Source organism: Chiloscyllium punctatum, chromosome 4 (assembly GCF_047496795.1).
Source record: "Chiloscyllium punctatum isolate Juve2018m chromosome 4, sChiPun1.3, whole genome shotgun sequence".
Taxonomy (NCBI): domain Eukaryota; kingdom Metazoa; phylum Chordata; class Chondrichthyes; order Orectolobiformes; family Hemiscylliidae; genus Chiloscyllium; species Chiloscyllium punctatum.
In genome coordinates, this window is record NC_092742.1 from 81,824,673 (window position 1) to 81,837,876 (window position 13,204).

The 13,204-nt window shown below is 39.0% G+C and overlaps 1 protein-coding gene across 11 annotated transcripts in view; it reads left to right on the forward strand.

The window, feature by feature from the left end:
- LOC140476474 (spectrin beta chain, non-erythrocytic 1-like) overlaps nt 1–13,204 on the forward strand; it is a 330,291-nt gene that overhangs the window by 281,397 nt on the left and 35,690 nt on the right. For all 11 annotated transcript variants that reach the window (XM_072569156.1, XM_072569161.1, XM_072569154.1 and 8 more), the window contains 2 exons: nt 2,779–2,921; nt 5,512–5,590. In XM_072569156.1, the coding sequence (XP_072425257.1) occupies nt 2,779–2,921; nt 5,512–5,590 (222 nt within the window). The remainder of the gene's footprint in view (nt 1–2,778; nt 2,922–5,511; nt 5,591–13,204) is intronic.

Below are 13,204 nucleotides of genomic sequence, written 5' to 3' on the forward strand. Positions count from 1 at the left end.
GCTGCTGTGTTCCAGATCACAATTTGATTTGTCAAATTACTCGACATTATGAAAACTACCATTTGTTCAAACGCTATTGTTAAAATACAGCAAAAGAAAGAAGAACGTGGAATAACTCTACTCTATTGGCAAGCTTGACATAATAATAGCTTACTTTACTGCTAAACAGTAACATTTCCAATAAAGTGACATCCCGTAAACATGCCCTTGGCAAAAGGCAAATTCAGAACATGGATTGTGTCACATACAACTCCAACCCAGGAGTAAAGAGCATCAAAAGACAGAGATTTCTCAGAGTGGGACAACTCCAGTTTTCAGCTGGAGCAAAGAGAGATGTGACAGCTTTTCACAACCCCAGCAGCTTCTACTCCTGAAAAAAAAACTCCCTTGTTCTGTAGGTGGGAGCTTGACTACATCCACTCAGGCTGCTTCTATTGTTCCAACATTTAAAAAAAAACCAGGGCTTCAAAAATTATTTATCTTCTCATAGACTGCTCAGCATCTGTCACCCAATCTCTCTCTCTGAAAGAAACCAGGACAAAACACAGCTCTTAAAGCCACAGTATCATCGCACTCAGTAGCTACTACCTTCCTAGGTGGCACTGCCAAACACAGATTAAGATTAGACATGACTTAGTTTGAGATGACCAACATCCCACTGATGTTGCTGGGACTGCCCAATTGATAAAGGTTCCATCAGGCCTTCCTTAGAAGGTGCAGCATAGTCTCTCATCAGCTGTCCAGCTGGCAGGCAAGACCCGTGCTGCCAATGATATTTCAAGTCACGGACGTTTCGTCAGAAGTGGGAAATGCTTTCTGAGGAAGAGGTGGATGGGACATGGACAAAAGGGATGTCTATAATAGGGTGGAAGACAGTAGAGGTTGAACAATAGGGAAGTTAGTTGCCCAGAGGAACAACTAAAGCGAATGGTGATGAAGCAAGGGAAGAAACAAAAGATCTGACTGAAGCAAAATGTATTTCTTTCTGCAAGGATAAGAATGATGAAGAGAGAAACTGAAACATCCAAAAGAAAGGAGAGTAAATGAGGCTGTAGTATAAAAATTTTGAACACATTGTTGAGTCCAGAAGCTTGTAAAATGCCTAATCGAAAGATGAAAAGCTGCTCCTTTAGCGTACATTTGAGTTTGACTGGAACAATACAGCAATCCAAGGATAGAGATGTCAGTGTGAGAGTTTGACAAAGAATTTAAAACGTTTGCTCACCAGAAGCTCAATTTGAACTGTGTTCTGCAAAGGAATGACTTGATCTATGTTTGGTCTCCCCGATGTAGAGGAGACTGCATTGTGCACAGTCAATACAGTAGAAGAGATTAGAAGAAGTACACATACATCACTGCTTCACACAGAAACAATATCTGGTGCCCAAGTGTACATTTCAAAGTTGATTCATATCCTGTAAATTACCTTTAAAGTTGAAATGTGATCACTGGCTACTGACCTGAAGCATTGATACTGCTTTCCTTTGCATAGATGCTGTCTGACTTTCTGAGTATTTCCAGCATCCACAGCATTTCATTTTGCCTTTAATAAGGTACAAATATCAAGGAAAACCAGTTACTTTTGCACTAATATTTTAAACAGGTTCGTTGACCAAGACAGACAAAGAATTTTCCACCTTAAAGAGAGCCATTTGAACAATTGAACAATCAACATTGCCTTTACTTCAGCATTTTTACTATTAGCATGGATTGCTTGAGTCCTGGATTGAGATTTAAATACATTGTGCCAAGCAGACATTGAAGGAAGCACATGTACCAGTTTAAAAATATGTAGAGTCAGTAGTTGATTGTTACAGTCTAATAATCATGAAAAAGCACTCATTTATTATAAACAAATGTATTTTGTAATTGTTCTCTGTTGCTTTAATTTGATAGCTAATTCCTGGCATAAATTTGAATATTTCTTTACTAATTCAGTCTTATTAACTTCTAGTGTAGATTGCATTAGTTGGTTGCAGTCTAACATATGAGTCAGAAGATTGTGTGATTAGATTTTTTTTTAGATTAGATTAGATTAGATTAGATTATTTACAGTGTGGAAACAGGCCCTTCGGCCCAACAAGTCCACACCGCCCCGCCGAAGCGCAACCCACCCATACCCCTACATCTACCCCTACCTAACACTACGGGCAATTTAGCATGGCCAATTCACCTGGCCTGCACATCTTTGGACTGTGGGAAGAAACCGGAGCACCCGGAGGAAACCCACGCAGACACGGGGAGAACATGCAAACTCCACACAGTCAGTCACCTGAGGTGGGAATTGAACCCGGGTCTCTGGCGCTGTGAGGCAGCAGTGCTAACCACTGTGCCACCGTGCCGCCCCACCGTGTTCGAGTCCCATTCTAGGCTGCCTCTCCTGTGCAGAATTAAGGGAGTGCTGAACTGCAAAGGTGTTGTCTTTCAGCTGAGACATTAACCCAATGTCCCATCTGCTCTTAGTTTAGTGTAAAGATCCCATGGCATTATTTTAAAGAAGAGCATGGGAGTTATCCCAGCATCGTGACCATTGTCTATGTCTTAATCATGATTGCAAAAGCTGATTATCCATTATTATGATCTGGGTGTGTGTGGGAGTTTCTGTGCCCAAATTGATCACAAATTACTACAATTCAAAAATGCCCTTGAATGACAGTAAAGTACTTGGAAATGTGCAATGATAATGACAAGCCCTGTAAAAAGGTGAATCTGACTGTTGTTTATACCTACACTGCTGTATTTAATGTGATTTACCCCTACACTGTTGCTTTCTTGTAGTTGGAGTTATTGGAGATTCGAAAGAAACAAGAGGCTTTCAGGCAAACCAGGGAGGTGCAGCTACAACCAGAGTCCGAACTGGATCATGATCAAATCCCACCTGATACTGACCAACAACCAGCCGATCAAACAGATGTGGAAAAGTGAGTAGTAATGTTATGTTTCTCCTGGCATCCAATGAATAAATGACACTGGAGGAGGCTTCCAAGAACCACCCTTTTTTTTAGTGTGAAACAGTCTGCCTTTGTAGAGATTGATGTCAGGTTAGTACAGGGGAATGCTGAAATATAAACATTAGTAACAGCAAAACTTTCTAAGATCTAAGGCTGTACCTTCAATTGTCTCGGCCCAGCTCTGCAATTGCCTTCCGACATCTCTTTTCCTCTCTACCGCACTTTCCTCCTTTAAAAAACTTTTTAAAATGTACCTCTTTGGTCATCTGACTTCTTTCCTCCTAATGTGACTCAGTGGTAGCATGTTTGTTTGTGTAATGTTCCTGTGAAGGGCCTTGAGCTGTTACACTTCATGAAAGATACTATGTAAGTTGTTTTTTATGGGAACATATTTACCAAGGACCTTACATTGTTTAAAAATCGCAACAGAGTTCTCTTCACAGCAAGACACAAAGCAAAGGTACATCTCATTTTTTTGGCTTATGTAGCAACAGCAAGATAGATGTTTGAATTCTCTTTTAGAATTTGGTAGTTTGTTCTCAAAATAGATGCAGATGACAAAGGCTTAATGCTTCAGAACAACATTGAAACTTGTCTTTCAACCTTTCTCTCTTCTCCATCTTGCACCCTTTCTACTAATCACAACATCCACCTCCTTTCTTAAATTATTCCATGGTTGTTGCCTTCACTGCTTTGTGTGCTTTGTGTTACTTTCTGAAATCATTGCGCATAAATCATCAAAATAAAATGGTTGTTATTGGATATGTTTTCAAGATTAAATATTGTCTGGAATGATGTTGATTTTTTTTCGGGGGAAAAAGATAAAGCATGTTTAAAAACTGTTGCATGCCAATACTGGTGAACAATGAAACACCTTCTACTTTAAATAACCACTGCTATTTAACCATCATTGTTGAGTACAACTAACTTAGACGAGATGAAGAAAATCTTTTTGTTTTGGCATAACCTCAGAAGCATCCTCTTCCTACCAAGGTGACATTTCCATTTAACAAACCAGCCACCATGAAATTAATTTTCTGGGTCAGATTGTCAACTTGAGCTCGTTAGGATTGACTTACAAGACACTGTTTGCGTTTGGTCCAGTTGGAAAATGGTTTGAGACCACTCAAACTCAGTTCATTCTAGACTTTTAAAAAATCCAATTTGTGAATACATGCTCAAGTACTTTATGTACTCAGACTGTGCTACCATAAGTACTTTACGGAAATATAATCTAGATGGTTGAACCACTGTTTGGGCTTTTGCCCGAAATGTCGATTTTCCTGCTCCTCAGATGCTGCCTGACCTGCTGTGCTTTTCCAGCACCACTCTGATCTAAACTCTGGTTTCCAGCATCTGCAGTCCTCACTTTTGCCAACTGTTAAACCCACTGTGCTTTCCAGCTTGAACACTGCTGGAGGTTGTAGGGTCAGTGACAGACATAGGAGCCAACACTATTACAGACACATCTCTGATGCAGCCTATGCCATACACTTAGTAACTTGTTGCTGTATCCACCCTTACAATTGGTCTGACTCGCTACATGATAAACCGACTCAATAGATCATGGCATATAAAGACTTTTCAGTAATGATATCCTGCACCTTTAGCTTCTGCTTGTCCTTTTATACTTTGGGTTAATCGCTGGTCAGATTAATGCTAGCTTTCTGACTTGTAAAACTTTTAATTGTGATGTTGACCTAAACTTCATTCTGGGAATCACCAGCTCTTTCTTACCCAGCCTGGTTGTCTCATTATTTCTTTGAGAAGTTGATTTTGCTGGTGTTGCCCTGTTCATAGCTGTCTCAAAAACAGGTTGATTACAGTCATGGGTCATCTGAAAGATCTTACTTAGTGGCTAAAAATGTGGGACAACAAAATACTACTAATTTTGGAAGAGTACATGACTTTGTGATTGCTACTAACAATACAGTTACCCTTTTGTGAAATGAATAGGGACAGTTTTTTGAAAAAAATCAAAGTCCAGCCATTTAATTGGTGCGCATTTTGACAGTCAATTAGCCCATTAAAACAATATTGCAAGAAAGATTTTTGTCAACCATGCAAAATCACAATAGCTAGTTAGCTTCACATTATGTATTTTATACTTAATTGGTGAGAGTGTCTCAAATTGCAGGAACTTGTTTCTCCTGTATCACTCATCTGATTGGAGTAATTGAATAGTATCTGACAACAGTCAGACATCATTAAACATTATGGTATTTGACAAGTGTGTTCTTTCCTCAATTATAATTTCTTTTTAAAATGTAAAATAAGAAGTGTGAATGCAATTTGCTGTAACTTCAGACTTCCATCAGCACTCCAGTGTGATTAATTTTGAATAGTGCAACTTCTCTGAAAAAGATAATTCTACTAGTTATGAGAAGAGACAGGTCTCTGGGCAATTTGTTGTATTATTTGGATGATTGCATGCAAACGTTCTTCAATTAACCAAACCAAATTCAAGCTAAAAATGCCCTGTTTCCTTGCCAATGTTGAGACACTAGGAATAGACATACTACAGCTGTGTCACTTGATAATATGTTTTGTTGTCCTTTAGGACACAGGAAGAAGAATGGAAGATGGAAGGTCCGAAGGGAGCAGAACTAACTCCTCATGTAACAGATGAGCCATCACTGGTCAGTTACCAATCTAAATTCTGTCATAGTTCCCATCGTTTCAAGACAACCTAGAATGCCACTCATCACCTTTATCTGAAACTGATTCCTCCTCTTGCAGTGGTTTGCTCTTCTTCTTCTCATTCATCTCTTGTTTGTTTGCTGTTGTATAACCAATGGATGTACAGGCGAAGTCTCAACCCAACTTGATTAAAATAGGCTGGCAAAATTATATTTCCGAGGCTGCAAAATTACAGGTAGTGGCATGAATGAAACACAAGCACCAGAAATAAAGATGTGCCGAGAGATGAGAGAAATAATGAATATAAAGGAAAATTGGTTTGAGTTTCGGAATTGGATTTAAACACCATTTGGGCTGGGATTTGTCTTGATAGTAATGCAAAATGCCTCAGTGTCCCAATAGACACCCAACTGAAGGCTTAGTTCCATGGTAATCAATGGAATTAATCATCCGGTGTAGAGTATAACAGTTGACCTGTTTTGCAGCACAGACCAAGGCAAATTTCTGCCATGGTTGTATTTTACTTGCCCTAAAGGTTGCCAGTATAATGAAAACTGGAAATTTCCTACCAAAGACTTAGGGCCCCAGGTTAGTGAAATGCAAGATACTAATTGCAAAATTATTACGGTGCTGACAGAGTCCTGCCATTTGCCGCTTTGTGTCCACACTGGCTGTCAGCATTTTAACTTGCTGCCAGTCTGCTGCATTTTAACCATAACTCTGGTTCCATTTAAATAATCACCCAATGTCCATCTGAATGCTCCATTTGAACCTGCCTCCACCAATTTCCAGACAGTGCATTCCAGACCTAAGCTATTTTGCAGAGTGAGAAAACTTTTTTTTTCTCTCATCTCACTTTAGCTACGTTTGCAAAACACTTCAAAACTGAGCCCTCTGGGTCTCAAAGCCTGAAGCAGTTACAAACAGATTCACACGTACTGAGTCAAATCTATTTTACTGCATCTCAGGAAAATTTCAGTGTTAGAAAATGTAGAAATGATTGTTATGTGGGTTATTTTTTAAATAAGGTCAGTAAACTCTCTGATATTTTTGTACCTAAGTTACATTCGTGGAAAATTTGCATTTATACAATTTTTGGAAGTCTTTTTTTAACCTTTTTCAAAATATTTCCCTTATTCACCTTTTCACTTTGCTTTTTAAAAAGTTTGTACACCAAGCGCGATTTGTATCAGGGAATAGGAGCCAGAATAGACTGTTCAGCTCATAAGACTGCTATGCCATTCATCTGGAATATGGCTGATGTTCCAACTCTTTCTTACAGTATCCCTTTAATATCTATGAACATACTCAAATATTGCGTTTTTACAGCCCGCTGGTGTTGAGAATTCTGAAGATTCAGAAACTCATGATCTCATTCTGAGACTAGGTCCCCAGTGCTAGACTTCTTAAGCAATGGAAACATCCTTCTTGCATCTATACTGTTGAGCCCTGTTAAGAATTATTGTTTACTTTAATGAGATCGCCTTTCATTCTCTGAACTTAAAGAGAAACAGGCCCAATCCCCTCAGTCTCTACTCATCAGACAATCCCACAGTGCCAGAATCCAGTCTGGTGAGGCTTACACTGGAATGATTAGTCCAAATGTCGATATAGCTGCTTGCATACAATAAGCAGGCCACGATGGCCATGAGAAGCATTCGTGCGTGCATCACAGATCAGTGATGTCAGCGTCTGCACACGGGCTGATGGTGATGTTGGCAAAAGGCTGGGATGAGGCACCACTGGGGAGACTGGGGTCAGGGTGAGGCTGACCATTCCTTTCCTGACAGTGTAGCTCTCTGTTGCCTGGCTCACATTTGGAGGGAGTATGCAGGTGCACTGCTCAACAATGCTCTGGAGTACGCGGACTGCGAGAGCTGCCAATAGATAGTCGTCCGTTTGTCAGATCTACAAACAAAGAGGGCAGAGGGAGCACCTGGTTATTCCAGAAACAAAGTTATCTGCAAAAAAAGACCCTTGCACTGAAAATTCAGATGAGCTTCTCGGCAGCTGCCTTTTATTGCTTTGCAGAGATGGGGCACTGTAAACCTATGCGTGTGCAGGCGTTGCACCACTTAATGATGGTGTTCACAATAAACACAACCTTCTTGCACTCCCTAGACAACAAGTGTGCCCTCTTTTCAGCAGGGACCAAGACCAAATCTGTTTGCAATCTTAGCAAAGGTCTCTACAATTACTGCAAGGCATCTGTACCCAAATCTACTTGACTGGAAAGTTAGAATACAATGCCGAATTATTTCAATGGCAGTGGATTCAATCCCCACTCCAGCTGCAAGTAGTTATAATGTGTGCTGTACTGGAATGAGATGCCTCTGATCCTTTGGAGTTTTGCTTAGATGATGATGATCTTGCCTCAGGGGAGATAGAGTCATAGAGATGTACAGCACAGAAACAGACCTTTCGATCCAACTCCTCCATGCCGACCAGCTTTTCCAACCCAATCACATCCTGATTCTTACATTTCATTTGTGTTTCTGGGGGAGAAAGCATCGAAATGTAAACTCCATCTTGGCTACCATCATATATCAAAGGTGCTTGTTAAATTTATGTTTTCAGTTATAAGTTAATTCACAGGAAGTTCAATGTAAAATACAAAGCAACTGATAAAATTATAATGCAACACATTAGAGATTCTCCTGCATATAATGTGGCCATATTTGGCATGACTGAAGAGCAGCTACCAAACACAAGTAATTCATTTAAAGTTGCAACTTTGAATTCTGATTTTAACTATTACCTTATTAAAGCACATGCCATGTTCATCCTTATTGTTTATCCAAAAGTGACAAATTGGAGATGGAATTCAAATGTTTATTAATGTCATAGGGGCCTATATAAAGAAATGTACTTGATTAAAGTTGCAGTTTTCATTTTCCTGATTCTTATCATAGGGTGCTGCTGTATGAAATGTACAGAGTGTACTCTACAACGATTCTTGTTACATGCCTATTGTCACTTCATCTCAGTTATGCACATAAAGTTATCAGCTTGATAATAATGCTCTGGTTTCTGATATTTCCTTCAGAATTGGGCCAAACACAGATATTACTATTAATTGATTTTAAAAATATCAGAAATCAATAACTAGGGAGAGGAAGGAAGATTTCTTCTGGGTAAAGTGGATCAATGACAATGCGAACATAGCTGCAAGATTTCACTTTTGTTCTTTTGATGTGGCAATGCCAGAAATTGAAATCAAAATAAATTATCCGACCATAATTTATGTTGCTGTAATTAAAAGCAACCCAAAGAAATTTCCATGACTATCACATTTGGATTGCATTGTTCAGGAATACAGGGGGAGGAAAATGAGACTGCAACTTTAAAGAGCATTTAAAAGTTTTGAAGGAAGTTTGAGCTCATCTGAACAGCAAATAAACTTTCTCTCAAAACTAGTACTTCACTGTCCAGAGAATTACATTAGCAGACCTGATTAGTGTTCTCTGCTAGTGATTATAGAAGTTTGTGCCATTCCAAAAGTAATGTTGACCAACGTACCTTATGGAAGTAATGTACTTTTGATCACATGTCAAACATGGTTTATTTGCAAAATGGGTGTGTTATACAATGGATACCAAGCAGTTCAGTGTACTCAAATATTTCATTTGCTAAGGTGGAAATGTGTTTTGTCATTAGATTAGGGAAACCAAAATTACTGTTGGATCAATACCCTTTGGATTCCCTCTCTCAGTCTGCCTTGCTATCTCCTACATAACAACCGGTTGTCCTGAGATGGCATTTGCTGCAGCTTAACCACCAATAACCTTGTGTTTACTGCTTCTGCTTGAAGTTTGTTTTTAAAATTAACATGTCATGGTACAAGAAAGACTTCAGAGAAGGCTTTAATATGGCAATGCTTTGCCTTTTCATTCATGTTTCTTGATTCACGTAGACCTAATGCAGCACTAAGAGATGAATGCCGAGTTATTTAGAAACTTAATCATCACATCGTTATTGTACTTGATACTCTTCCACGTTTAACCAGTTATCCACCTACTCTTATTATGATAATATGGGTCTTGATTTTACATTTGCTGTTAGAACCAACTGTGCTGTAATGCTGATCTTGAATTGTAAGATGTTCAGTATTTGAAAGAGCTCATTGTTTTTAATATTTATGATGAGATTTCTGGCGATAGGAGTGATCAGATCTGTCAATATCTTTGGGTATATGGGGCTGGTGGATAGTTTTCCATCCCCTGATATAATAGGTGACCTATGCTCCCCAAGTGGAAGATGTTGGTTGTAGGTGAGCCTGCAATTCTGTGATCCATGCTGGCTGTAAGGATCATATCTGCTGAACCGCTAGAGCCACCCAATTTTATTATTTTATTGCTTGAAGGAAAAAGCATAATCAATTAGCGATTGACCTGTTCAAAGTGTGAAACCAACTTTCTGCAACAGGTGTCTGCGCGCTCTGGATACTGAAGTGATAGGATTGTTAGGATGAAGCCCTTACTCTAGATTCTGTAAAGCACTGTCAGGTATATCTGTGCAGGGTCTCTCTGCTTGCCCTTTTATAACATTGACAGAAAAGCCACCAAATGCCTGTTAAAAAAAGTAAGTCAATCATTATATTACTTCCAGTGGAATTTACCCGCCACCACGAGTGAAAAGTATGTCATTCCAGGATTGTCTGTGCAGTTTTGTTTGCAATGTGTGGAATAATGATGTCATGAAAGCAGCTCCACAAATGTGTTATTAACCTAAAGACCTTCTGATGACTCAAGGGAGAAACTGGAGATGGGGGAAGGTGTCACGTAGGCTGGAGCACATGTAAAATATATTTGGTGTTGCCACTGAGAGTCCTGGGTTGTTTCATCCCCTGAGCCTTACCTATGTTTCTTAAATGAACTGTATCCACACAAATGTGTGGAAAATACACCAGTTGGTCAGCAGCTCAGCAGTAATGTCACTGGATTAACCACAGGCTAACATTCTTGGGTCAATGGTTTAAATCCATGGTGGTTGAATTCAATAAAATTCTGGACTTCAAAGCTAGACAAATAGTGACCATGAAACCTTTGTTGATTGTTATAAAAAAACCCACTCGTTCAATAATGTCCGTTAAGGAAGGAAATCTACCATCCTTACCTGGTCAGGTCTGTACATGACTGCAGACCCCTAGCAATGAGGCCTACGCTTAACTGCCCTCTGAAATAGCTAAAGCAAGTCACTCAGATCAACAGACAATAAGGGATTGGTAAGAAGTATTGGCCCGGCCAACGATGTCCAATTCCAATGAATGAATGTTTTAAAACAATCACAGGTAAATCTTACTAGCTAGTAATTGAATTTGGGGCATTCATGCAAAGGATGGCATACATAGAAGAATTTAAATCTGATTATTTTTCCCCTCTCCTTTCTGGTGTAGCTTTTTCCTTCTACCCATATTTGAAGACATTAACTTTTTGCTGACTAGCTGGTCATGAAAGTAACTGCTCCCAGTGTGTGACGTTGGATAATAGGTGAAGTGATTTAACATTCAGCATTGTAGCCAAGCCTGATATTGCCTTCACATGGTGTCCAGCCAGCTGCACTTCCAGAAAAGCCACTGAATCACAACGTGGAGCAGCAAGAGCTTTAGTTTGCTCCCCTTATTCTCTATGGTGAAATACTTTCATGATGCCCAGACTGAAATCAGCCAACACAGTGACCAAATCTTGGTCTTCCTGGCCTATATAGCTGTCCTTTGCTGCTTTAACCAGTATTAGCAAGCCCTTCCCGGTGAAACCTTATATTGCATTAGAAAAATTGTGATTTCTTACTTGTGAGAGCAATCTTCACTTCAGTAAGGATTAGATCAAGAATATAAATGTTGCTTCCTGAGTTGGAGGTTCTTTTATTGCTAAAATTTTAAATGAAATGTGAAAGAATATTTATCATAAAGTAATTGAGTTCTTACTTGGTTTAAAGCAATATATAAGGCCTTGACTATAATTTTCTGGTTATTACTGAATAAACTTGGGGAGAATTCTAGCTTAATTCTTTAATGTAGCCATTATTGCTTTCACCTACTCAGCAATAGGTAGATGGACAACAGTAGGATAAAATATGCCACTGAATGCCATAACATTAATTTGAAAAGAATTGATTGAGATCAGAGGAATTTTCAAGCTGTAATCTGATCGTGGTGGTGGATGGGGTGAGGGGTCAGGGGAGGTGGGGAACAGGGGGGTGGTTCTTCAGCTACTGGTTTTCGCTTACATATCTCAACCCTCAGAGTTTGCAGCATTAACCGCATCATTCAAATGAGATTAGTCGCCAAAATATTGGTAATTTTTCTGTACAAATTTCATTGCTAATAGTGACATAAATAGCATAGTAAAGATGCGCAAGAACAAGCAAAACGTTTTCTTTAGTCAGCGTTGCATTGAAAATATTCCACATAAAGTTGCAAGTTCCCATTATCTCAGTAAAATTGCTGAAGCCAGAATATTCCTTCAAATAAAATGTGTTCCTACTCAGCCACTAGGTGGTAGGCTAACATAATCTAATTTCCACATTGCAGAGAAGGGCGACTAATATTTTTATTTCAGGAATTTCTCGTAGTCATAATACACTGAGGATATTCCAGGAATTAGATTATTTGTGTGGAAATTGAAGCACTTGGTTTTGTTATTTCATTGCACTCTGCAGTCAACAAGATTTAGTGAAATGTTATCTTGTTGTTTCAGTGATTGTCAGTATATCACTGATGGTGAGGTAACAGCAGGATTCTGTGAATAGTGTTTACAGCTTCTGAGTGTGATTAAAGGAATAGAACTTAAGATAGAGAGTTGTGGTGCTGCTTATATTGGGACAGATTTTGGATTTTCAGGAATATAAACCCATGATTGATATTACCAAAATCACTACTGTTTGATTTAACCAATCTTCTTCCTCTTGTCACTGCGTTGGTGTCTAATCTTTGCTAAGATACTTGACCCTTAACCTAGATTTCATACTTTTTCTTAAACTGACTCAATTAATTTTGTATTATTAATTGAGTGGTGATGGTGTTTTCTTTCATCCCCTGACTGAATGGGGGAAGAAAAGAAATCCCTTATAGTGGCACTAACATGAATTTCAATTGCAGAGCTTTGTTTAACACCAGATATCGACAACCAACACACAAATCTCCTTGCTGAATGCATTGCAGACTGTGGTGTAGTCTGGGAACTGAGGGTGTAAACCTGTCCAGATCATAGCAATGTTGTTCCTTAAACGTGTTCCTGGCTATTGGCTTTGTAGCCTGTTTTGGTTGCATATACGCCTGCAATTCTACACTGTTCAGTCATCTTTGTTGTACTACTTCTGAGCTTGTTATCCTTTCTGTTATGTCCTTTGTATGCTTGTCATATTGGTATTTTCCCAAATGGCTTTTCTTCCTTACATCCTGATATATGTATTTGCAATTTAGCCATTGTGTTCTCTTGAATGATTTTCCTGAACATTTCGTTCTCCAAAGCTTTTAAATAAAACAGCCTTTGTCCTTGATTAATTGTCATTGAGGATGTTGTGTTTATGTTGCTGACCTATTTATTTTCACCTGCTGTGCTGTGGGGAACTGGATTTTGAGATCTGGCCTTTGTTTGAATTTACTTTGGCAC